This window comes from Balaenoptera physalus (genome assembly GCF_965194825.1).
Source record: "Balaenoptera physalus genome assembly, chromosome: 3".
In the NCBI taxonomy this organism is placed as follows: domain Eukaryota; kingdom Metazoa; phylum Chordata; class Mammalia; order Artiodactyla; family Balaenopteridae; genus Balaenoptera; species Balaenoptera physalus.
Window position 1 is genome coordinate 12846601 of NC_138890.1, and position 25830 is coordinate 12872430.

General features: G+C 59.0%; 3 protein-coding genes across 19 annotated transcripts in view; all 3 read left to right on the plus strand.

Annotated features, from left to right (window-relative positions):
• The window catches only part of MAST3 (microtubule associated serine/threonine kinase 3), a gene marked incomplete at its 5' end in the record, with an annotated part of 36550 nt that extends 31335 nt beyond the window's left edge, over positions 1-5215 (plus strand). For all 16 annotated transcript variants that reach the window (XM_082457449.1, XM_082457450.1, XM_082457456.1 and 13 more), the window contains 5 exons: positions 309-535; positions 974-1096; positions 1727-1863; positions 1976-2157; positions 3127-5215. In XM_082457449.1, coding sequence (XP_082313575.1) covers positions 309-535; positions 974-1096; positions 1727-1863; positions 1976-2157; positions 3127-3659 — 1202 coding nt within the window. In that variant the 3' untranslated portion in view covers positions 3660-5215. The remainder of the gene's footprint in view (positions 1-308; positions 536-973; positions 1097-1726; positions 1864-1975; positions 2158-3126) is intronic.
• A 1070-nt stretch (positions 5216-6285) lies between these two features.
• On the plus strand, positions 6286-18813 carry PIK3R2 (phosphoinositide-3-kinase regulatory subunit 2). Of its 2 annotated transcripts, XM_082457491.1 has the most exons (16): positions 6286-6439; positions 8243-8990; positions 11819-11911; positions 12258-12299; positions 12408-12539; positions 12630-12840; positions 13337-13422; positions 13573-13681; positions 13771-13869; positions 14018-14198; positions 14301-14426; positions 15463-15605; positions 15837-16013; positions 16842-16913; positions 17086-17256; positions 17584-18813. In XM_082457491.1, exons 2-16 carry the CDS (start codon positions 8669-8671, stop codon positions 17789-17791), a joined length of 2172 nt encoding a protein of 723 aa, XP_082313617.1. In that variant the 5' UTR covers positions 6286-6439; positions 8243-8668; the 3' UTR covers positions 17792-18813. The 2 variants fall into 2 exon arrangements, with proteins under 2 accessions (XP_082313617.1, XP_082313618.1); XM_082457492.1 differs by lacking the exon at positions 11819-11911.
• A 2365-nt stretch (positions 18814-21178) lies between these two features.
• Positions 21179-25165, plus strand: IFI30 (IFI30 lysosomal thiol reductase). The gene is made up of 7 exons (XM_082457542.1): positions 21179-21880; positions 22925-23107; positions 23198-23272; positions 23502-23594; positions 24413-24565; positions 24746-24799; positions 24884-25165. The coding sequence occupies exons 1-7, from the start codon at positions 21767-21769 to the stop codon at positions 24944-24946; spliced, it is 735 nt and encodes a 244-aa protein (XP_082313668.1). The 5' UTR covers positions 21179-21766; the 3' UTR covers positions 24947-25165.
• The last annotated feature ends 665 nt before the right edge of the window (positions 25166-25830 follow it).

Here is a 25830-nt window from a genome sequence, read left to right on the forward strand (position 1 = left end):
GGGCACTACATGTGCAAAGGCCTGGAGGGGAAGGGGGAGGGTGTTTGGGGCATTGGAGCGGCAGCAAAGCAGCCAGAGTGATCAGTGTGGGGACTTCCCTGGTGGTCCAGTGGTTAAGACTCTGAGCTTCCACTGCAGGGGGCACAGATTCGATCCCTGGTCCAGGAACTAAGATCTCACATGCTGCGCCGTGTGGCCAAAAAACAAAAACAAAAACAAACCGACTGATCAGTGTGGAGGGAGGGGAAGGTGCCTTGTGAGGGGACCCACAAGGGAGTGACCCCCCTCCCTGAACCTCGTCCCTGCAGATGACGGCAGCGGCGGCCCCCTCATGAGCCCCCTGTCCCCACGCTCGGTGTCCTCAAACCCGTCGTCCCGCGACTCCTCTCCAAGCCGAGACCCTTCCCCCGTGTGTGGCAGCCTGCGGCCCCCCATTGTCATCCACAGCTCGGGCAAGAAGTACGGCTTCAGCCTGCGGGCAATCCGCGTCTACATGGGTGACAGTGACATCTACACCGTGCACCATGTCGTGTGGGTGAGTTGGCCCTGGGATGGGCGGGAACAGCCAGACCTGGTTTGAGTCCCAGCTCTGCCCTGGCAAGGCGCTTCCCTTTTGGAGCTGCATTTGTTAGTCTTGGAAAGCAGGCGAGTACTCATTGCCTATGAGGTTTTGGAGCCCAGGGCAGGGAACTGATGCCACCTGTGTCTTAATGGTCCTTGTCAGTTATGGGGAGAGGATTAGGCGAGAGGGATGGAGACCTCAAGTGGGCACAAAGCTCCCGCACAGTGGGTGTTTTGTCCTCCCTCCCCCAGCCCAGGACCTGTCCCTTCCCCACTGGTCTCTGAAAGGTCTGGGAAACCAGGCAGTGTGAAAGGCAGCAGCTTGCTGGGGGCCTGTAGCTGACTCAGCTGGGCTGGGGTCTCTAGCTCTGGGGCCCAGGCCACTGACCCCGCCATCTGCCCCCACCCCCAGAATGTGGAGGAGGGAAGCCCTGCCCAGGAGGCAGGCCTGCGGGCCGGGGACCTCATCACCCACATCAACGGGGAGTCGGTCCTGGGCCTGGTGCACATGGACGTCGTGGAGCTACTGCTGAAGGTGCAGGCCCCCAACCCCACCCCCGCCTCCATCGCAGAGCCTCCACCCCCTGTCCATCCTCAGGGCCCCTGGATCTCCCAACACTGCCCACCCTCTGGGCTGCTCCTGTGACCCCCATCCCCACCCCTTGGCCTCAGCTCCCGATTCTGTGTAGTTCTCCCCGTCCAACCATACCACTCCGCATTCGGCCCTGCATGCCCCGTCCCCTCTGCCTCAGAGCCACTCCTCCAGGAAGCCCTTCCTGCCCCCTGGGTGCCCCTTCTCCTGACCTTCCCTCTGGCCCACCCTGACTCTGTGGGGCTGGGGGTATCTGTACCATCTTTGCCTCCTGCCCCCCTCAGACCACGGGTCCTCAGGGGCTGAGGCCTAGAGGTGGGGAGGTGGGCACAGGTGAGGAGGCAGACCCCTAGTTGGATAGCTCCTGGGACCAGTGGGTGGGTAGATGGCTCATTGGATGGATGGACAGATGGCAGACATCCATCTTTGGCCCAGTGAGTGGTGGGGTCATTAGGTAAGAAACAGGTGGTTAGGATCCGGGGCTTCCGATGGATGAGTAGATGGGTGGGTGGGTGCATGGACGGTTCGTTGGATGGAAGGCACACAGGCGACCCCTTGCCATCCCTCCTGCAGAGTGGCAACAAGATTGCCCTTCGGACCACGCCCCTGGAGAACACCTCCATCAAGGTGGGCCCCGCACGGAAGAATGTGACCAAGGGCCGCATGGCACGCAGGAACAAGCGGAGCCGAAGGCGGGAGACGCAGGACCGGTGAGCGGTGGGCTGGCTGCCGGGGAGGGTTGATGCAGGACCTGTGGCATGTTTGGGCAGCCCGGGACGCTGGGGGCAGGGGTTCTGAAGAATCGGGGTTTCTAACCCCCAGGCGGAAGTCGCTCTTCAAGAAGATCTCAAAACAGTCGTCCGTGCTGCACACCAGCCGCAGCTTCTCTTCCGGCCTCCACCACTCCCTGTCATCCAGCGAGAGCCTCCCGGGTTCACCCACCCACAGCCTCTCCCCCAGCCCCACCACACCCTGCTGCAGCCCGGCTCCCGATGCCCCAGCAGGTGGGTGCACCCGCCAGGACCACCCTGGGAAGAACGGCCCCTTAGGGCTGCGGTGGTGAGCCCAGCGGGGGAGTGAGCAGAGTTGGGAGGCTGGAATGACCTGATGTGTGACAGCCTCAAAGGCAGTCTGGGATGGGCAGGGAAGGGTGTGCCCAGCAGAAGGAACATCATGAACAAAGGGGATCCAGACAGGAGAGATGTGAAAGCTAGAGGGAGGCTAGGGAGAGGGGATTGGGGGATGGATCAAGCCGAAGAGCTGGGCTTAAATTGGGGGGCAGTAGGGAGCCATGGAGGGTGAGCCAGAGAGGGCATGGAAAGGTTGTTCTGGAGCAGGAAAGGATGGTGACTTGGCCCAACCCTGAGGGTCCCCAGTCTGTGAGAGACAGCCAGAGATGGACACCCCTAGTCCCACTGGGTTAGCATCAGACTAGAGACAGTCTGGGGCAATCCACAGAGGCAGGGAAGGCTTCCTAGAGGAGAGCCCCCAGGAAGCCCTCCCTGCCTTCTGGGGACCCCAACTGCTATCTCTCCCTCTGGCCTACCCTGACCTCATGGGGCTGGGGGTATCTGTGCCATCTTTGTCTTTCTCAGATCAGGCATCCTCAGGGGCTGAGGCCTAGGGGTAGGGAGTGGACAAAGGCAGAGGCAGGGCCCTTACTGGATAACTTCCAGAACCAGTGGGTGGATGGCTTATGGGGTGGATAGATGGACGGTGGGCAGGTACCTTTGGCTGAATGATTCAGTGGGTCATTTAGGTGAGAAGTGGGTGAAGAGGAGCTAGGGCTTTGATGGATGAGTAGGAGTCCACCAGATCTAAGCCAAAGGAAGAGCCTGTTCAAACAAAGGAAAAACCAGGCCTGATGGGTGGCCACAGGGAACAGTGTGGGCTTTTGGCAGTCAGTCTTAGGGCCCCACCTCGAGGCTGGCACATTGAGGCTGGTGGCCCTGACCCTCCCCTGTCACCCACAGACACAGTGTCTCCACCCAGCGCATCCCCAAGCTCCAGCAGCCCTGCATCTCCGGCTGCCGCTGGCCACACCCGACCCAGCTCCCTGCATGGCTTGGCCACCAAGCTTGGGCCACCCCGCCCCAAAGCTGGCCGCCGCAAGTCCACCAGCAGCATCCCGCCCTCCCCGCTGGCCTGCCCGCCCGTGTCAGCGCCCCCACCCCGCTCACCCTCGCCCCTGCCAGGGCATCCGCCTGTGCCTGCCCGGTCCCCAAGGCTGCGCCGAGGCCAGTCGGCTGACAAGCTGGGTACAGGTGAGCGGCTCGACGGGGAGCTGGGGCGCCGCAGCCGCGGGCCAGACTCCGAGCTGGTGGTCATGCGGCGGCTGCACCTGTCCGAGCGCCGAGACTCCTTCAAGAAGCAGGAGGCTGTGCAGGAGGTGAGCTTTGACGAACCACCTGAGGAGGCCACTGGGCCACCCACCTTGGTGCCGCAGATCGCCGTGGAGGGCGCTGAGGCTGTGCCAGGAGCCCTTGGACCCTATGAGAAAGACTAATCCCCCCTACCTAGCCTCTCCCTGGCCTGGAAGTCAACGCATTTTTTGTGGAATGTGTTTTCCATAAATTGACAGCTGGATGGAGACTGAGCCACCAGCCTCTGACACCTGGAAGATGAGAAGCGATCGCGTTTCTTGCTGGAAGGTGCCTCCCTCATGTTCTGGAGCCGATCAGTCCGGGGGCCATAGGGGCAGGCAAGGGAGACTAGGGTGGCATTGTAAATAGCAGCAAATCCCTGCAGCTAATTTATTACGTTTTATAAGCGATAGCCAGACTGAGCCGCCACTGTTAAGGCGGCTGCCCAGGTCTTGTCCCATGCACTTGGGACCCATCTGTAGACCCTGCCCCCTGGGCTGAGAAGGAAGCACTTTGGACAAGTCAACGTGTGTTCGTGTTTTATGGTTTTTCTGTACTTTTAAAGTTTTTTTGTGTTACTTGATCCCATCCCTGACTCAAGACCCACAGATTTGAAGGGATGCAGCCAAGCTTACCTGTCCAGGCCCAGTTTGGATGACTTGGAGATTCCATAAACAGTTCCCCTCCACCACAAAACAAAGTAATCTTGATGATGGACTGGATTCTGAAGGCTACTTCCCACCATCATAGCCTCCATCCCTAGGCCAGCCTTGCTAGAGTCTGCCTCCAGTCCTATAGGCTTAGGAGGTGTGGGAATTGGGGCTTTGATATATGAGTAGAAGTTCACCAGATCTAGGCAGAGGGGTCACCCGCATCACAAGCAGACACTGATGCCCCAGGAGGCAGAGGCCTCACAGGACACTGCCAGGGTAGGAGAAGAATGTCCACCCTGGACAAGATTTTTTGTGTTTGATGCCCACCAGGGTGAGAACTTGACCATGATGTGTCTGAAACAGCCCCTGGGGGGTAACATCGATATGCCAGAGCCTTGTAGGGATGAAATTCGAGTGAGAAAAATCCAACTGGGGGGCAGTGAGGCCCAAGTTGGAATCTTGGCTTCACTGTTTGGCTCTGGGAAAATGACTTCCCCACTCTGTGCCTCAGTTTCCTTGTGTTTACAAAACAAATCCCAATGACTATTTATTAAGCACCTACTGTATGCCAAGTGCTTTTACTTGTGGCTTTTCCCTCAGCCAACCTTGAGAAGGCTGGAGGTGGTGTCGTCATCCCCATTTTACAGACAAATAACTAAGGCCTGGCAAGGCATGGAAACTTGCCCCCACCATTGCCTGGCAAGAGTCATGCAGCCAGGCCCTGTCCTGGGCATTGTAGTCAAGGGAGCTTGAATGGAGAATCTCTTGTCAGATATAGCCGACTGCAACTCCAGCTCTCTCCCCTGTAATGCTGTGTGACCCATTGGGCATCTCAGAGTCTCCATTTCCCATTCAGAGGTGGCCAGCAAGGTCACCGTACCCCACAGTGGTGAGGGCACTTTCCAGGCACTGCAGCCCACTCTGTGTTCTCTGGAGACATCCGCGTAGCACTGCCTAGTGTTGGAACTAGATCAAGGCTGTGCATGACTTGCTCCCGCCTTCCATCCCGGAGCTGACGGTGAATAAAAGCCCACATTTACAAAGAAGAGGTCCAATGTCTGGATTTGTGAGGGGCCAAGAAAAGGTTAAGGGAAGAGTGGGGTGGGGGGCGGGATGAAAACAGACCCTTGGCTCAAAGTCACTTGAAGTGGGTTTTGAAGGCTGCTGGGACTTCACTGTTGAGATTCTTCCTGATGCCTTCTCTGGTCCTGGCCTCCTGCTGCCCTCTCTGAATTGAGTACCCATCATGGGCTCTGTCCTTAGAAGCTTCATCCAGACACCCGTCTGGGGCTCTGAAGCTGTGTTAATAAATAAATAAACCATCTTTGTGTCCTTTTTTAACCGGCTGTGCCCTAAAGTTCCCCTCGCCACCACTGGAACCCAACCCAGCCCGAGCGCGTTCGGTTACTTCCGAAGCGCTCCGTAGGTCGGAAACCTTTGGCCACGCCCCGTTTCCGAGTGTCTTCGGCTATCTCCGGAAACAGTCCGCATCTGGACAGGCTTTGGACTAGTTCTCCCTACCCGAGAGAGTTAGTTCAGCTGTTTCCGGACGCTCTGGGCTACCACGGAAACCCCGGCTTTCAACCCCGGCTCCTTCTCGGCTCTCAGCTTGTTTCCTGAAAAGCGCAGCTTTCTGTCTGAGCCCCTCCCCCCAACTCTGCCGCATCCATTTCCTGAGTTCTGGGCCACCTCACTCGCCCTCTGGAGCCGTCCATGCTTCGGCAGTTTCCGGAAGCTGGTGGTCGCCTCTAGATCTAAGTTCGCAGGGCCTCATTTGGGACCGAGCACCCTTGGTTCTTTCCAGAAACTTTCCGAAGTCTCGGGGCCCAGCCTCTGTTCTGCCGGTCCAGGGGGAGCGCGCTCGGTCATTTCCGGCATCGCTCGGGCATCTCTGAGTCCAGCCGAGCCTAGCCGAGCTCAGCCTCGGAATTATTCATCTGACCCGATTATGTTCGGCTGTTTCCGGAAACGATCGGCTATCTCGGGGCGCCCCATCCCCACCCCCGTTACCCTCCAGTCCCGCGGGAGTACGTTCGACTCTTTCCGGAAGCATTCGAGCGTCCCCAGGCTCCGCCTCGGCCTCATTGCACCCTCCCGGCCCGAATACGCTCGGCCGTTTCCGCCGGGGGCGGGCCCGACCGTTCGGAACCTCGGCGGCGGCGGAGGTGGGGATCCCGCGGCTGCGGCGACGGCGGCCGCGGTGGAGCCACGGGTCTGGCTCGGCTCTGCGTGACGGCGGCCGCGGCAGCAGCGGTGGCGGCCGCGACCAGGTAAGTCCGGGTTGGTCCGCGTGGCAGGCCGGTCTGGGGGTTCGGTCAGATGCGGGGCGCCCAGGCAGAGTGTGGGGCCACGGTGGAAGCCAGAATGCGAGCAGGGCTGCATCGGGCCCCGCGGGAACTGGGGGCCGCAGGGAGCGGGAGGCCTCTGGCTCGACCTGGCTGCGTTGCAGCCTTCCCCGGACGATGGGGGTGGAACGGGGGACCCTAGGCAGAGATAAGGGGTTGGAGCTGCGGCCCTGAATTGAGGGAGGCCCTGCTGGGAGTGGAGCATTGAGCAGTAATGAGGGGCGCCCAGGCATTGTGTGGGGCATAGTGGGGTGCAAGACGGTAGAGGGTCGACTCCACTTCCGGCCCCTGGGCTGGGCTGCGGGGTCCACGCAGGCCCGAGTGCGCATCTGCACACGCGTGAGCGCGCAGGCCCTGAGTCCAGCCGCCAAGACCCCAGCCAGGCCTGGCCTCTCCACCCGCCTCTTGGATTCGGGGAGCGCTGGTTCCCAGGCGCGCACACCGGGGCGTGTGCAAACGTGTGCTCAGCTGGGCGCGGAGGCGGGCAGGCAAGCGGATTTAGGCGGTTTCCTGGACGTCCCCCTCGCTGGGCCTCAGTTTCCCCACCTGTAGAGTGGGGGTACAGGGGCCAGGGAGCGGGTAAGTTGGGGCGTCCTGGAATGTGGAGCTTGTGCCCCCAGCTCGGACACGTCTTGCTGCTCCCGTGGTCGAGGGATACAGTCTGACCCTCTGCCTGGCACTCGAGGGCCCTGCGTGGTCTGCGGCTTTCTTAAAGCCACCCTGAACTCTTGGCAAGCATTTCTTGCTGTCAAGTCTTTGCCTGTACTATTTCCTCTGGCCAGTGCCCCCTCCTCTCCTCTGTGAGGACCCGCCCCTAGCAAAAGCACCGCCTACCACCCCCCAACCTCTCTGGAGGACTGAACCTGCAGGGCTGAGATTGAGAATGTGTCTGTGCTGGGCTGTGTCTCCCTGAGACTGGGGGCTCCTAAGGGGTGATCATTGCCCCTGCATCCAGCAGCCTCCCTCTTGGCAGTTGCAGTGCCCTCCTTCCCTCCACCCTTTACTGGCTCCATGTCTACCCTGGAGCTAAGGTCCTCTTGGCCTCCCACCACCCCCCTTCTGTTTTGAGTACCTACTGTGGGCACCAAACTGAGCAATGTCTGGACACCGCCCCCCCCATTCCCTCCTCCCCCGCAGAGATCAGAGATCCATTTGTTTGGACTCACCTCTAGCCCTTTGCCTGTGCTGGGGCCTCTGCTTATACCTCCTTTCCTACCGCCTTTTGCTCCTGACGCCTCCTTCTGTGCTCAGCTGGCTCAGTCTCTCCTCGGGGCTCCCACAGCACCCTGAGCATCGCCCATTACACCCTACCCACTCTAGGTATAACTATCTGTCATGTGGCTGCTGGCTTCTCTCATCTATCCTGGGCCTTGTGAAGTTGGACGGATCTGAGTTTTTGAGTCCTGGCATCCTGGCCCATTGAGTTGTCCAACAAAGACCTCCCTGCTCTGAGCCTCGGATTCCCCATCTCTAACAGGGATGATGACGAGCTTGTTTACTGAGCATGCAATATGCCCGGGGCAGATTCTTTGGAGCTCTGCCCCCAACAACCCCAAAGGAGGTCTATTATTGTACCCATTTTACAGCTGGGGAAACTGAGGGGGCAGGGACTGGCCCCCCCATTACCCAATGAGTCAGGGGATTCTAACCTGGTGTTTGGGCCCATCTCTGAGTTGGGGGTGGCAGGAGTCCAAACTGGCTGATGCTGCCCTGCCCCTCTCCCCCTAGGTCGGCGTCCCGAGCCGAGCATGGTGACAGCCTGTGCCCTCGGCCCCCTCGCCTGGCGCAGCTGGAAGAGCCGCCAGCCTCGGGAGCCGATGGCCCCCCACGTGAGGGAGTGAGCGGCCCAGCCCAGCCCTACGGATTGAGGGGGGACGCAGCGGCTGAGTGACCTGAGATCACGCTGCTGCCGCCCCCCTCCCACCAGTTGACGAATGGTGGACCGAGCAACGAGTGACCCTTGTCAGGGTCGTGGAACAATGGTGGGAAGCAAGGCGTGAGCATCCCCTGTGGTCACCTGTAACTTCCTGGTGGAAATAGAGGTCTGAGTCCCCAAGCCCACCCAGTGGACCCTCCTGGCCCCCACCCCAGGCTGATGGGGCCACTGGGGCCCCGAGCAGCCACCTGACCATCCATACCCCACCCTGCCCAGCCATGGCTGGCGCCGAGGGCTTCCAATACCGTGCGTTGTACCCGTTCCGCCGGGAGCGGCCGGAGGACCTGGAGCTGCTGCCGGGCGACGTGCTGGTGGTGAGCAGGGCAGCCCTGCAGGCGCTGGGCGTGGCCGAGGGCAGCGAGCGCTGCCCACAGAGCGTGGGCTGGATGCCTGGCCTCAATGAGCGTACACGGCAGCGCGGCGACTTCCCTGGCACCTATGTTGAGTTCCTAGGGCCTGTGACCCTGGCCCGGCCTGGGCCTCGCCCGCGTGGCCCACGCCCACTGCCTGCCAGGCCCCGAGATGGGCCCCCTGAGCCAGGTGAGCAACAGGTGGGGCCCCTGGCAGGGCTGGGGGAAAGGGGGAGTGCCCTCAGACCCTCAGTATCCTCTTCTCTCCCATGAGGCAATGGTGCTTCTTCCAGGAGAGGAGGAATAAGGACATTTGGTTGGTCGGCAAGTGTTCATTACACTGCCGTCAAGGGCTGGATGCAGTTCATGGCACTGGGCACCGAGTGGTGGGCACAAGGCCTGGCCCTGCCCTCATGGGGCTTCTGGTTCAAGAAGTGATGAGAACGTGATTAGGTGATGACAGATGCTGTGAGGAGGGAGCCTCTCAGGAGAGATGGGGGTAAAGGGCTCCAGGCAGCAGGTACAGCGAGGACAGAAGCCCTGAGGTGGGAATGGCATGACGGGTTCAGGGAACAAGCCATCAGGTGGAGCGGAGTGAGGAAAGGGGCAGGGTCCTCACCTCAAGGGCTTCGTGTGATTGATTTTGAGGACAATAGGGAGTGTCCAGTAAGATTCAGGGGCTCAATTTAGCTTCATCTTGTGGTTTGCAGACAGAATCCCTTGAGGAACCCCCTTTGTTGTAACCCTAATTTTCCCGTTTCCAAAATGAAGAGAGCCAAAAAGCCCAAAGAAGGTGGGCTACTCAGTCGAGGCCACGCAGCACTGTGACGTGTGAGGACCCTACATCCCTCCCCAAAGAGACCCTCGGCCATCCCTACTTCCAAAGAGTATCCTGGGAGTGGAGAATCAGGGCACTGAACGTACGCTGCAATTGCTGCGTGCTGGGCTGTATGCTGGGCAGGGCATGTGGCTTCCAACCAGGGAAACCGAGGCTCAGCTTGTGGGGTGGAGGCTGATGAGTGCTGAGCGCCCGGCGTGGTCTGCTCCGACCCTCAACAGCCGCCCAGTGAGGCCCTGTGTACAGATGTGGAGACCAAGGTGCAAGGGGGTTGAACCACTCGCTCAGGGGCAGTCACCCAGTGAAGGCCAAAGCCCCTGGGAGGCACCGTGGCCCCACCCGACGGCCTGCCTGGTTTTGTGCCCGAGGGACACTGATGCCCAAAGACGGTCAGGCCAGGGTCCCACAGCGTGGGGTGGAATGGCGGGGTGCTGAGGCAGCATGGTTGCTGGCTTGGGCTTTGCAGCATCTGGCGTCTCCAGGGCCAGTGCCTGCGTCCCGCCTCGGCCTAGAGGAGCAGGAGGAGGCCCCATCCGGGCTCCCAGCCAGAATCTGCCTCTCCCCCTGGTAACAGCCGCCTCCCTCCTGCGCCTGGCCTGGGTCCAGACACCACACACATCCCCGCTCCGGGCGGCCACCCAGCCCCACCCTCCAAATCTTCCAGGACTATATGACATCGGCTAGGACCAGCCCTCTCCAGGCCTCAGTTTCCTCATCTGGAAATGGGGGGTACTAGTCCTTTTGTTCAAGCCCTGACCCTCCGGGATCCTGGGACCACCAGGCAGCAGGCTGCAGCTGCCTTCCCTCCATTCAGCTCCACGCAGGGAGCTGCGTGCCAAACCCTGATGTCACCTGCGCCCCCGTCTGGCTGTGCACCCACGGGGAGGTTGCTCCCTCCCTGAGCCTCAGTTCCTCATCCGTAAAATGGGGATAATGCCTATCCTGATGGGACCTCCCTCCATGCTTTGCAAACTGGTCACAGGCAAATTTCAAAGTTGAATTTCAGAGTCCCCCTACCAGCTGGGATGTCACCCACCTCCCCTTGTTCACTCACTTTTTTTTTTTTTTTTTGCATTTTTGACACAGCTGGGCCTTTCTTCAGCTCAAGGCACCACCTGGCCCATCACTCAGGGAGGCCCCGCAGGCCCCGGCTTGCTCCTGCTGTGTGCCAGGGCGTCCCCGCCAAGGGCCAAAGCTGCATCAAATGGTGGCTGTGCAGGCAGAGTGCGCCTGAGCACAAAAGGCTGGGTGGGGCAGAAACATGGGGCTGGGGGGGGGGGGTGGGGTTGGGACACGGAAGGAGGTCAGCATTTTTAAAAGGGGGGAATTCTTTTTTTTTTTTTTAAGCAAAATGACTTAGAAAATGGGGAAAGGTCCTTGGAATGAGGTGTTCTGATCCAGCTGGGGTATTTTCGTTTTACTCTCTTCAACCACTTTGTTGTTCCCACTGAGAAAGGAGAGATGATGCCATCGACCAGTTTCTCAGTTGAGGAATCTGAGGCACAGAGAGGGTGGGTCCTGTGCCTGAGGTTGCACAGCAAGCAATGGCAGAGCCCTAAACCTGCTGTATGGGCGTCCTGTGGCTGCTGTAATGAACTACCACAAACCGGTGGCCTCAAACAACAGGAGTTTATTCTCTCATGGTTCCGGAGACCAGAAGTCCAAAATCAAGGTGTGGGCAGGGCTGTGCTCTGTCCAGAGGCTTTAAGGGAGGATCTTTCCTTGCTTCTTCCAGCTTCTGGGGGCTCCAGGTGTACCTTGGCTTGTGGCCATATCACCCCAATCTCTGCCTCTCCCTTCATATGGCCTTCTCTTATAAAGACACCAGTCATTGGATTTAGGGATCTCATCTTGAAATCTTTACCTTAATTATATCCGCAAAGACCCTATTTCCAAGTAAGGTCACAGTCACAGGTACCAGAGATTAGGAAGTGGACATACCATTTGGGAGGACACTAGTCAGCCAACTATAGCTGGCCTGTGTAGTTGGGTGAATTGATATTTTAATCTAGAAAATCGTTTCCCACTAATTCAGCCCTCCCAGCCCCACCAGCTGGGCCTTCTGTCCCCCCCTAGAGTGGTGGTCCAGATGCCAGGCACTTGGGCTGAGATGCAGCAGGCAAAGAGAGGGACCGGGGTCCTTCTAGGGACCCTGCCAACATTCTGTCCCCTCCTGCCAGGCCTCACACTCCCTGACCTACCCGAGCAGTTCTCCCCGCCTGATGTGGCTCCCCCTATCCTGGTGAAACTTGTGGAGGCCATTGAGCGGACAGGTGAGCCTCAGCCTGGCTGCAACCCCTGGATTCTGCTTGCTTACCTGTGGTGATGGGCAACTCATCTCCTTAACAGGGCTGCTGGGTTCACTCTGTATGGGAAGAGGCTGAGTCTGGATGTTCTGGGCCTCCATGTTGAGTTGGGGAAGGAGTAACTCCCGGGGGGAATGTAGACCCCATCATTGCATGTGCCATGCCCTCTGCCACCATTTCCCTCCCCTCGCCCTGTTCTTACCTCTGGGAGGTTAGCAGCCACCCCAGACCCCACACGGGGGTCGAGGCAGCGTTTGAGAGCTGGCCTTGCCACGTGGGGTGGCACTAACCTACCCCATCCCCTTCCCCACAGGGCTAGACAGCTACAGGCCTGAGGCACCTGCCGCGCGCACAGGTGAGGGAAAGCTTCAGTGGGCAAGAGTGGGAGAGGAACCTGCCCCGGACGGATGATGTCCCCTCCCTGCACCCGCCTTGGATCGATGTATCCCCTTTGCACCCGCAGACTGGTCGCTGAGCGATATGGAGCAGTGGGACGCTGCAGCCCTGACTGATGGCGTGAAGGGCTTCCTGCTGGCGCTGCCCGCACCCCTTGTGACACCCGAGGCCGCGGCTGAGGCACACCGAGCCCTGCGGGGTGAGTCTGGCGAGAAGTCCGGACTGGGGAGGGCGCTGGGGCGGGCGGGTGCCGGCCCTGGCTCACCCTCCCCTGGCCGTCTGTCCGCAGAGGCCGCGGGGCCCGTGGGGCCGGCGCTGGAGCCCCCGACGCTGCCGCTGCACAGCGCGCTCACACTGCGCTTCCTGCTCCAGCACCTGGGCCGGGTGGCCCGGCGCGCCCCAGCCCTGGGCCCAGCTGTGCGTGCCCTGAGCGCCGCCTTTGGGCCGCTGCTTCTGCGGGCGCCGTCGCCTCCGCCGCCGCCAGGGGGCGCGCCCGACGGGTGAGAGGCCTGGGGAGGCGGGGCTGAGCCGGAGCAAAAAGGGGTGGGTCTTTAGATGGAGGAAGGGCTGGAGACGTAGCCAGGGCGGGGGTCTAGACGATGAGAAAGGAGTATGGACGGGGCCCAGCGGGGAAGAGGCCAGAGCTGTCATGATGGGCGAGCTAGGAAAGATAACAAGGGGTGGGACTTGAGGTCCAGGAAGACTCTAGCAGGGCTTGGGACAAGGTGATGGGGCCTAGACCGGAGGGCAGGCACTTGGGTGGTGTCTGTACCTTCCTTCACATGCTGACTCCTGTTGTTTGTTGTATGAATACTTATTGGGCGCTAAATGCATATGCATAAACAGTAGTGGGTCTCCCACACCAGCCTGCGTCACCTACTCTTCTTCCCTTCACATGCTTTCACATAGACCCCCCCCGCCAGACGCGCAAGCACACGCAGGGCCCTGTGCACACCAGGCCCTACCCAGCGCTCACCACACGTCCCTTCCCCGTAGGACTGAGGCTACCCCCGACTTCCCTGCGCTACTGGTGGAGAAGTTGCTTCAGGAACATCTGGAGGAACAGGAGATTGCGCCCCCAGGTGACCTCCACCCCCTTGTATTAGCTCCTATCGTTGGGGACCAAGAATGCTGACTCGGAGCCCTGCCAGTATCAGCAGGCTTGGTTGCAATGGGAGCTGGCCACAGTATACAGTCGGTGCTCAGTGTGCATTTATTTTCCTGTCCCCCAGCACTGCCACCAAAACCCCCCAAGGCAAAGCCAGCCCCCACAGGCCTGGTCAATGGGGGCAACCCGCCCTCCCTGCAGGATGCTGAGTGGTACTGGGGTGACATCTCCAGGTAGGGTTGTGGGGTGGAGCCACATGGTGGGCAAAGCCTGAGGGGTCAGGTCTCCCAGTGGGCAGCCCCAGTCCTGGCTGTCTCCACAGAGAGGAGGTAAACGAGAAATTGCGGGACACACCTGATGGCACCTTTCTGGTCCGAGATGCATCTAGCAAGATCCAGGGGGAGTACACGCTGACCCTCAGGTGGGGGCCTGTCCCTTCAGGGAGACCAGGGGTGAGCGTTGGGAGGGAGAACACCCAGGTCAGAGGACTGGGGGTCGCACAGCCAGTGGGACGTTGCTGGGTCTGCAGATGCTGCTGGTCGCTGACATCCCCTCTCACCCGCCCCTAGGAAAGGTGGAAACAACAAGCTGATCAAGGTCTTCCACCGAGACGGGCACTATGGCTTTTCGGAGCCACTCACCTTCTGCTCTGTTGTGGACCTCATCACCCACTACCGCCATGAGTCGCTGGCTCAGTACAACGCCAAGCTGGACACGCGACTCCTCTACCCGGTGTCCAAGTACCAGCAGGTGCAGGGCTGGGGTGGGAGCTGGGGGCGGGGGTGGGTGGTGCCTGGCCGGGCCTGGGCCTGTTTCCCAGGTAGCTTCCCTGACAGCACCGGCTATCCCCAGGACCAGATCGTCAAGGAGGATAGTGTGGAAGCAGTGGGCGCCCAGCTCAAGGTCTACCACCAGCAGTACCAGGATAAGAGCCGCGAGTATGACCAGCTCTACGAGGAGTACACACGCACCTCCCAGGTACCGCGGGCAAGCGCAGCCCGGGAGACCCAGGCACGGAAGGGCAGTGCCAAGGCCACAGGGACAGACGTCCACTTCTAGGTCACAGCAGGCTCTTACAACCAGGGACCACCCTAAAAACATAGAAATCAATGTATGTGTTTCTAAAAAAAACAAAACAGATGAAGAGGCACCAACCAGCCTCCCAGGAGCGGCTGAGCTGTGGGAGATGTCTTGGTTGAGCCTCTGGGCCTCAGTCTCCCCATCTGGAAACTGGAACCGTGAGTCTTAATTACTTCTCCATCCCCTTCAACCTGGATGTTATTCAAAATGATGATAACCGCCTGACGAAGAGTTGCCTAAGACAAAGGGTCAAGAGGTCATGGAAAAGAGCAGTGTCTTTTAAAAACAGGGAAGTGGGGGGAAGTTTTATTACTCAAAGACTGTGTTAATAAATTTCTCTTGTAAGTTGAGATGCAACTTATTCAGATTGAACATCCATCTCAAGCAGGGAATTTCTCTGTCTCCCCTGTAGTCGCTGAGCAATTTCTGTCTTGTCCCCTTTTTAGTGATGGGTCACCTGAGGTTCTAAGTGGACAAGATACCTGTCTGGGATCAATTAGGAACATCATGACCGTGGAAATGGCTTAGGCCCCCTGAGCCTCAGTTTCCCCATTAATGGTTCTGACTTTGTAAGAGGCTGTTGGGAGGTTTTATGAGATGATGCATGGAAGGTGCTTGGTGCAGCATCTACTCCGAGAAGGAGCCCCATGAATTGTAGCAACTAGATTTATCATTAATTCTCAGCCGTGCTCACAGACCCAGGTATTTTTTAAGGTGCCTAAAGGAGGATCTAAAGGAAGAGGGGGTTTGGGGAGTGTGGGTTTTGAAGGCTGAATAAGAGTTCGTTTGGTGAAGGAGGGGCTAGAGGAACGATGCACGCGGTGGAGGGAACAGCTTGAGCAAAGTCTCCATATCAGGTTGGGATCTGCCTTTATCCCTCCTGAGGGACTTGCGGGGAGTCCCAGGAGGTGCTCAGATTTACTCCCTCCTCCAGGAACTGCAGATGAAGCGCACAGCCATCGAGGCCTTCAATGAGACTATCAAGATCTTTGAAGAGCAGGGCCAGACACAAGAGAAGTGCAGCAAGGAATATCTGGAGCGCTTCCGGCGTGAGGGCAATGAGAAAGAGATGCAGAGGTGAGTCTGGTTCCTCTGCCCTGCCCTACCGCACCTTCATCTGACACAGCGCAAGTGGGGAAAGAAAGGAAACAGAAGGGGCAGCCTGGGTTTCAGGGGAAGAGAGGGTCGGTTGAAATGGGTTTTGAAGGATGAATAGGAATTTGCCAGAAAGAGCAATCAGGGAAACAGCATGTCCAAAGGCTTAGATACTGGAAGCCATCTGAGGCCTCTGAGCCACTCCTCCTACAGGATCCTGCTGAACTCAGAGCGACTTAAGTCTCGCATTGCTGAGATCCACGAGAGCCGCACAAAGCTGGAACAGGAGCTGCGGGCACAGGCCTCCGACAACCGAGAGATTGACAAGCGCATGAACAGCCTCAAGCCAGACCTCATGCAGCTGCGCAAGATCAGAGACCAGTACCTCGTGTGAGTGCCTGGCTCTGCACTCACCCGTGGATCCCCCCGTTAGTGCAGGGGCACCTGGCGAGGTGACCTCTGCATGCATCTCACTCTTGCTTTCTCCACCAGCTAGCCCCACCTAGTCTCCTAGCCCCCTCGTCTGTCCACCAGCCCCTTCCCTCTCGATCAGGCCCCTCCCATCCCCCTCAGAAGGGCTCCCTGTGTGGCGGCCTCAGCCTCAATTGTGGAATGGGAACACTGCTCTCACGAGGCCGGGCCACTGGGAGCCTCCGACAGGGTCCACTCCATGAATGCCAACTGTGCAGCTCAGCACACGGTGCCCAGCCTGAGCCCAGGATCCCTCCTCTGCCCACTGACCCACGGAGGACTCCATCAGCGGCTTCCTTCTTCCGCCTGGGTCTTTGACGCTCATGTGCACCTGTTGTGTGCCAAGCACCCTGCACACGTTAGCTCACTTGGTCCTTTCAAAGTCCTTTGTAAAGCTGCCCTGTGCAAAGGCGCACCACCGTGCAGTCCCCAGGACTGAGCCTCTGATAGTGATAAGACCTTGCCATGATGGCACAATCCAGGGTCTCAAAAAGTGTTAACAGAAACATAATAAATAGGGGGGTTCCCTGGCAGAGCTTGGGGAGTCCATCTGGGTTCAAGTGGTCCTTGGCCAGGCCAAGGCTGACCCCTTGTGGCAACCAGGGGTATCACACCCAGAACCTGCACTTGTCAGCCCTTGCCTCCAGCCAGGCTGGCCTGGCCCATGGTGGCTCACCCTGCCTGTGTTGCAGCTGCTGTTCCCCTACCAGCGGAGCAGCAGGAGCCCACCTTTCCTCTTCCCCCCAGGTGGCTCACTCAGAAAGGTGCCCGGCAGAAGAAAATCAATGAATGGTTGGGGATCAAGAACGAGACTGAGGAGTGAGTGACCACTTGGTTGGGGGGGGGAGGGGTTGTCCCGGGGAGGGGCCATTTTTGGTGGGCTTTGCAGAATGAATAGGAGTTCACCACGGAGGGAGAGTTGTCCAGGTGGCAGGGGGACCTTGGAGGCTAACGAGTAAGTGACCAGGGCTCCTCCCTGCCTCCCCCACAGCCAGTACTCACTGATGGAGGATGAAGATGATCTCCCCCACCATGAGGAACGCACGTGGTATGTAGGCAAGATCAACCGCACCCAAGCTGAGGAAATGCTGAGCGGCAAGCGGGATGGCACCTTCCTCATCCGTGAAAGCAGCCAGCGGGGCTGCTATGCCTGTTCTGTGGTGTGAGTGCCTGGCGAGGGAACAGAGAGTGGACTGAAGGTGGGGAGGAGGGATCCGCCCATTCCTTCCGAGAGCTCTCATTGAGTGCCAACTGTATGTTAGGCCTCGGGAAGACAGTCAGGAAGAAGCCCTAGATTCTTGGGGACAGGGGAGGAAGCTGGAACAGTATCAAAGCAGGAGATTGCGGGGTCTGGACCAGGTCGGCATCCAGCATCCAGGAAATGGGGAGATATGGGTGCCAGGCAGGGTCACCCGACAGGAGTTGGGGGACGGGGCTGGGAGAGCCTGGTGGGGGCCCATCTAACCCACCCCTTCGCCTGCACCCACAGGGTGGACGGCGACACCAAGCACTGCGTCATCTACCGCACCGCCACGGGCTTTGGCTTCGCAGAACCCTACAACTTGTATGGGTCACTGAAGGAGCTGGTGCTGCACTACCAGCACGCCTCGCTGGTGCAGCACAACGACGCGCTCACCGTCACGCTTGCCCATCCTGTGCGCGCCCCGGGCCCCGGGCCCCCACCTGCCACCCGCTGAGCTCTGAGCAGGAGAACTGGCCCGGCTGGGGTGGCAGCTACATCCGCGGTCTCCATCTTTTTGAACCTGTCTCTTCTTTCTTGGGTTTTCTCCATCTCTCTCGTCTTTGTGAATTTCTCCAGGTCTATCTGTTTTTCTCTTCATCTCTCTGCAATTCTGTCTCTCTCAGGTTCTCCTCCGTGTCTGCCTGTCTGTCCATGTCTCTTTCTCTTGAGTCTCTATCCGTCTCCCGCTGTCACACTTCGTCTCTTTCTAGCTCCATCTGTCTGTCCTCTCTTTCCCTCTTGGTCTCTGTCCCTCTATGTATCTGTGGTGGGGGTCCCGCCTCCCCCACTCCATCCCCCTTCCCCCACCAGCACTGCCCTCCCTGCAACTCTGGCCACCCACACCCTTGTGCCCTGCCCCTGACAGGCCCCCGGGGTCCCCAAAGCCCCACCTTGGCTGCACCTGCCATGTTTACAGAGGCCTCTGGGCTGTGCGGCCCCGACCTGGGTACCCCGATTTTTAAGCCATAGACCTGGGATCAGGGCAGGAAGGAACTTCGCTTGGCCACTTCCAGGAACCTCATCCATGACACTTGGGGCCAGGCGGGACCTGCCCCACAGACCCCAACTTCCCCTTCAAATCCTGAAGTGAAACCCGGTTAACACCATGACGGGGCTGCTGCCAAGAAGTAACCCCCAAAAAGAAAATAAGTAAAAATAAACTCATGAGCTGACCCCAGGCCTCCCAGGAACTGAGGCCACCAGCACCTCTGGGGCAGCCGACACGCAGTGCTGCCCACAGCACCTCTACGCGACGCAGACTCAAGGCTTCTTCTCAATCATGTCGGGCTCTGATTTTATTTTTCCTCGACTGTACGTAAAGCCCTCTTTTCTCTCCTCTTTTGGGACGAGAGCCCTGGTTTTCTACGCCGCCCACGGACCCCCATCCCACCCCACCTCCTGCCTGCCTGGCCAGGCTGGCAGGCGGGTTTTGTATGGTACGTTGATACTGATGTGGATATAAAACATTGAACTTGATGGATGCTTCTGTCTTTGGTGACAGGCTTCTTTAGCTCCGGGCTGCCAAACGAGGGCTGACAACCCCTGCCTCTTCCCCACCTCCACCCCCAACCCCAGTTTATTTTTTTTATTTACTTATTTTTTATTTTATTTTATTTATTTTTTGCCTGCGTTGGGTCTTCGTTGCTGCGTGCGGGCTTTCTCTAGTTGCGGCGAGCGGAGCCTGCTCTTCGTTGTGGTGTGTGGGCTTCAGTAGTTGTGACTCGCGGGCTCCAGAGCACAGGCTCAGTAGTTGTGGCGCACGGGCTTTGTTGCTCCGCGGCATGTGGGATCTTACTGGACCAGGGCTCAAACCCGTGTCCCCTGCATCGGCAGGCGGATTCTTAACCACTGCGCCACCAGGGAAGTCCCCCAACCCCAGTTTAGATGCTCACGTCCAGAGAAGTTGAGAGACCCGCCAACGTCACACAGCAGAGAGGCTCAGGCCCCAAGCTCTGCCCCACACCCTGGCCTGCTGGGGGGACCCCAGGCAGACCCTGGCCCAGCTCCTCCCTGGCCCCCAAGTTGGAGTTGGAGTTCCGGCAATCAGCCACCAGCCCTACCCTCCAGAAAGTCACCTCCCCTCTGATGTGCAGCTTCATTACCAGGCAGGCTCAATAGTCACAACCCTTCCCGTGACACCCAGAGGAGTCTTCAGTGCCAGCCCCTCCCTGCTGACCTTCCACTGACCCCCCTCTCCACACCTGTCCCTGACGCCAGCTGCCATGTCCCAGGGGACACTGAGCTGGGTCCTCATGCTGTCTTTTAACGCAGATTCATGTTCACCATCTTCCCCCTCCCCAAGGTCCCTGCCACTCTACCCTCCCCTCTCACACCCCCAGGGCTGGGAACCTTCTGACCTTTCTTCTCCCCACACAGCACCTGTCAGGATCCAACACGCCTGAGGCAGCCCCAGGTGGATGAAGGAACCAGGCTGCCTCTGACCCGTCTCTCCAATGGGCTCTCAGAGGGACAGGACTTGCTTCCCTTGGCCTCAGAGCTCTGGTCCTTCCCAAGCACTGTCCCCGCTGAGTGGTCAGTCAGGAGGCGCCCCATAAATAACTCCAGCCCGGACTCTGCCCCCACTGTGGTCTTCACCCACTGCATGGGTGGACGCAGGGTAAAGCTCACCTTCTCAGTCCCATGAGTCCAGCCGGGTGGAGCCTGGGGGCACAAGAGAACGGCCCACAGAGCCTCTAGCCGGTCCCCACACTCAGTCAACTGTGTTTTCTCAGAGACGTCGCCTCCCCTCTCTGATCCTGTTTCCTCTTACCAAGTAGGGTCAGTAGTTTCTACCCCTGCCCCTAGTGGACACCTCTGAGGGTTCCACAATCAAATGGGTGAGGTTACATGTATGAATTCCTCCAATAGGGCCGGTGTTTAATAACCACCGGAAAAATAGTAGCAATTATATTTATTGCTATTTCTTCTGTCCTGCCCAGTACAGGGCGGAGCACACACTAGTTCCCCAAAGCTGTGTTGCTTAGTCTTGCAGGTTTCACAAAGGAAGTGGGTTTTGTTAAGGGTTCAGAGGAATGGGGTGGGGGTTCATCCAGCAGTGGAGACTTCAGGGGAACCCCAGCTCCCAAACCTGCTGCTGTGAATGTGGCCACGCGGGCCACGGTTTCCCCAGAACTGAAGCGGGACACGGGCTGTGGAGCGGAGGACTGGGCCATCTTCCGGCCCACGGGTGAGCATTTTCTCTGGTGGGATCTGAGTCTGTGTCGTGTCAAGGCCTTGAAGTCTGAACGTCTCGGTTACTTCCCCCAACACTACCAGCCGCCAAGCCCTTATCTGGGCTATTCTCCCTGCCCTCACTGCTGTCACGTCAACACCTCCCCAGGCTCACCTGTGTCACCTCCACACCCAGCCTGGGGCAACTCTCCCTCTGCTCTGAGCCCCCCATGGTAGCTTTATTCCCCAAACCTCACTTCTCCCGTTTTACAGAATGAGTTGAGGCTTCATCACTTGAGATGCCCACGCCGTCCCAGAGCAAACGTGGGTTTGGCTGATTCCTGTGGGTTTGGGTCCTACGGGGCCAATCCCCCGCCCCCGCTCCATGTACAGAGTACAGGCTTCAGGTAATAATGACTGCTCCAACCCGGGCCTCTCTTCTGACAAGGGCGCTGGCTGAGGGCAGGGATGCCCCCCTCCTCAAGCCTTTGGACGGTGGATAGAAGGAACACCAGCTTTTTTCTCTCCCCACCCCCCAGCCAGGGGTGAGGGAGCCAAGAGAAGGGAGCCCCTCCCTGCGCTGGCTTCTGCTTTCTGGCCCAGCTGTGGCCAAGCCTGAGTCAGCCCCACGGGACCACGCTGGTGGATCTGGAGCGTCTGGGCTCTGGAGCCTGAGAGGGGGAGGGGGTGGAGGTTGAGAATTAGGGGGGTCCGGGCCAGGCTAGGGGAAAGGGCCCGGGCTGCTCAGCTCCTGCCCGCTCCCAGGCCAGGGATCACCTCTCATCGGAGCATGGTGTGGGGAGGCGGGGTCCCCGGGCTAGGACCAGGGGCCTGGAGCACCCTGGCGGCCCCCAGAGGGATCCGTGGACCCATAGAGACCCTCCTATCTCATGGTCTCTCCGTGTCTCTGTCTCTAAGCCCCCACCTATCCTCCGCTCAAGGTGCTCAAGCCCCAGCCTCACAGGACTGGACGGGGCTGATTACGGGGAAGTGTCGGGGAAGATCGAAGGGCAGCACGTTGTCCAGGAGATTGGGAGCCCAGCACCTGGCGGGCTGTGGGATGCGGGTGGGGTCAGCGTGGAAAGAAAGACCTAGAGAGAGAGAGAAAAGTAGAGATCCCTAGAGACGTCAGCCCCGGCCCCCGAGAGGCGTGTGCACCTGGAGGCGGGCCCGGCCTGGGGGCTGGGCCACTGCCTGGTTAAAGGCGGCTTCTTCACCGGGACGCTGCTCCCGCCGTCGCACGTTCGCCCCCACTGTGATGGCCTCGTCGCCTCTCCTGCTGTTCCTGCCTCTCCTGCTGCTGCTGGAGGTCGCCGCTGCGGCGCGGGCGTCCCCGCTGGAAATACTCCCCGAGGGGGCGGCCCCCTGCGAGGTAGAGGTAGAGAAGGCGACGCGGCGGGCGGGCCGGCGGGGACCAGCGCCCAGGCGAGGTGCCCGCGGCTCCTCCCGCTCCCCAGACTTCGACGGGGACGACCAGGGTCCGGAGGGGACGCTGCCCGGGTCGGTGCCGGCCGCCCCCACCCCCACCCCTGCTTCAATCCTTACACTTTGGCCATACTTCCCTTTCCCTTTTGCTTCCCTAACTGGAGTCTGAGTCGCTCAGCTGTCCCCCCACCCCATCCTCCCTCAACTCCCCCCGCCCCCCCCAGGGTGCATTGAGCACCTACTGTGTACATCTGGAGCAGGAATCAGAGTCTCCTCTTTTAGGCCAGGGGAAGCCCAGACTAGCTAAGCGGCCTGCGCGTGGCCACCGCATTCATTAGGGGCTCCTTATTGGGTGCATTTCGGTCGGGGAAGAGCTCGCATGCTCCTGGTGCGGAGGAAGCAGATGCCCTGGAGGCTGAACGACTCGCTCACAGATGCGACCGTCCGCCGCCCCTCAACTGTAGTCGGAAGTCAACACCTATTAGGCGCCGCCTCTGCAGTAGCCTTGGGAGGGGTTCAGTGGGCCCGTGGAGAGGAAGAATAAATGAGTCAGCGGGTATGTAGGGCCTTGCTCAGTTCAGGGCGAAGGCTCTAGGGATGAAGTGGAAACGAATGAGCCTGCCTTAGTGGTATGCCTTACGAGAAGGCAGGACTGAGAAGGCAGGATTGACGGCAGAGACCAGAAATGTGCATGCCTTGAATTCTTACTGCATGGCATGCCCCTGGGTGAGGAGTTTCACCTCACCTGGAGGAAGAAAGCAAGACTTGTGCATTCATTAACTGCCTACTGTTTGCAAATCTTTGTCACATCCATTCTGCAGACAGACTGATATTTAGGAATATTTAGGAATGCCGTTAAGCCTCAGAGTCAGGATTCCACCTGGCAAGGTCCGGAAAGAGTGTGAGATGGAGCACCTACTGTTTGCAGCTCCCTTCCTGCAAGAGAACCAAGCAGAGCTGCATTTGAATCACATCCCTTCCTTCCATGCAGGCCGGTGAGCTGTGCCTGCAGGCGCCCCTCCGGAAGTCTGACCCTCCGCCCATCAACGTGAGCCTCTACTATGAGTCACTGTGCCCCGGCTGCCGGTACTTCCTGATCCGAGAGCTCTTTCCGACGTGGCTGATGGTCTGGGAAATCCTCAATGTCACGCTGGTGCCCTACGGAAACGCTCAGGTGCGTGGGTACAGGTGAAACTGAGGCCTGTGGCCAGGGGAAGGGGGTCTGGGCGGGGAGGCAGCCAGCACTCACCCCACTGCTTCTCAGGAACAGAACATCAGCGGCAGGTGGGAGTTCACGTGCCAGCACGGCGAGCAGGAGTGCAAGCTTAACAAGGTGGAGGTGAGCAGCCCCCAGAGTTCCTGAGTTGGGGGCACGAGGCTGGGGAGACAGCCCACGATAAGGAAAATGAAATCAAGACTCAGAAGGGATAGACTGCAGCCAGCTCCGTCCCTTGCCTGTGTGCCTTCATTCTCCGCTTTATTAGTGGACACTCGTGGTTATTCCCGGAGTGGCCTTGGGGTGCTCTGGGCCACCCTCACGTCCTTGCCTGCCCCCACCCCCACCCCAGGCCTGCCTGTTGGACCAGCTGGAGAGGAGCACGGCCTTCCTGACCATTGTCTGCCTAGAAGAAATGGATGACATGGAGAGAAATCTGAAGCCGGTGAGCAATGCCCCTCACTCAGCCTGGGTTGGAGGGCCCTGGCCTTCCTGCATCCAGACAGACCCAGGTTCAAGTGCTGGCCACAACTACCACTCTCCGTGCAGCCCCAGGAAAACAGCCTCCCCTCTCGAAGCCTCGATCTCTGAATCGAGAGAACGAAGATCTTCTGGGGACGTGGGTAGATCAGGGAGGGCTTCCTGGACAAGATGCCTCCGAGCTGGGCTCGGACGAACAGGAATGTGCAGGGACACAGATGGTGATCCTTCTCTGGGGTAAGGAGATGACAGGACAGGCCCACTTAACTCCCTGGCGGGTTATGAAAAAGAACTCCCAAAGGAGTGACCCATCTGCCCTGATTGTTTATTCATTCATCAAACATCTGGGCCACCCAAGAGACCTGAGCCACCCTGAGACACCTCCAGGCCCTGCAGAGTCATAGTATGGAGTGCAAAGGATGAGGGAACACTCAGGAGACTCAGGGGAAGGGGAAGGAAAAGTGCTCCTGGCAGAGGGAAGAGCAAGTACGGATGCTCTCAGGAAAATAAAACACTATAGGGGTCGGGCTGCGGGTCTGGTCTTATGGGAGACAGGAGCAGCCTGAGCCCCTACCTTGGGGGCCTCCACTCAGGCATGTATTAAGCACCCATTGTTTATGGGCATTGCTGCATCCCTGTGAACCCAACTGTCTCCTGTTGCTAGTGAGGAAACAAAAGCTTGGCTTGGGGTGTGGGGTGGTGCTAGTGGGAGGACCGTTGGGGAGATAACAGGGAGGAAGCTGAGACAGCACCCCAGCTGGCCAGCTCCCCCTCTGCCCTCAGTGCCTGCAGATCTATGCTCCAAAGGTGTCCCCTGACTCCATCATGGAGTGTGCCACAGGGGACCGTGGCATGCAGCTCTTGCACATCAATGCCCAGCTCACGGACGCTCTGCAGCCACCCCACGAGTATGTGCCCTGGGTCGTCGTCAATGGGGTAAGAACTCTTGCAGCCCTCAGGTCATCCCCCAGGCAGGGACCGGGTTGATGGATGTGACCACTGGGCTGGGAGGCAGGAGGCAGGGGCCAGACTTGGGGCCATTTGCAGCCCCTTCTGGGCCAAGCACGGGTTGGTTGGGGCAGGTGGGACTTAAGACCTCCTGTCTTGCTTGTGCAGAAACCCATGAAAGAGAAGGATCAGCTCTTACGCCTCGTCTGCCAGTTATACCAGGTAAGCTAGACAGGGAACAGAGGGATTCAGCTGGTGGGGGCAGGGTCTCCTTTCAGGACCCCAACTCCTGGCCATCTCCTCCAGGGCGAGAAGCCGGATGTCTGCCAACTCATAGCCAGTTCCCACAAGGAAGTCTGCTTCAAGTGATGGCCGGTGCCCTGGGAGGGAACTGATGCAGGAAGAACAAGATCCCACCTGCGCTCATTTTTTGATCCCTGAGTCAGCAGCCACTACTTATCATCCAGATAACTTCTACACATTCCACGAAGCCGAGACTCAAAATTCTGCCCTGAGATCAAGAATCTTGCCCCACTGAGAACGGTGCTACACTGAAACTAGTTCAATAAACACTTCTGGATGTTGTGATTCATTTGTTAAGTCAGCAAATCCCCTTTTCCTGGATCTGCACAATGCTGGAACCCCTGAGAAGCCCCCTGTCCAGGAGATGCAGAGCCAGACAGACATCCCTAGTCCCATGGGGGCAGGGATGGGCTAGAGGGGGAGGCACCAGCACTAGAGAACCCAGAGGAGGAGTGAACGTTCTGCATAGGGAGGAGGGTCATTGGGACTGGGGTTTTGAAGGGTGACTAGGAGTTCATTAGGCAGAAAATGTATTTATTAATTCAGCAAACATCCCTAGCTACCCCTTTTTGTTGCCTCACATTGGGTATTATGGGTTAAGCCAGAGAATGGTAACTGGAGCCAGGCAAGGCCAGAGGATGGGGCAGGGACCTTGTCTGGGGAGTCTGAAAGAATATGTTCACTGGGGGGAAATCATGGTGTTTCAGGGAAGGGGAACCAGTGTAAAAAGGCCCAGACAGCAGCAAAATCCGGAGTTAGAATGGCAGGCTGAGGGACTTCCCTGGTGGCACAGTGGGAATCTGCCTGCCAATGCAGGGGACAAGGGTTCGATCCCGACCCGGTAAGATCCCACATGCCACAGAGCAACTAAGCCTGTGCGCCACAACTACTGAGCCTGAGCTCTAGAGCCCGTGAGCCACAACTACTGAAGACCACGTGCCTAGAGCCCG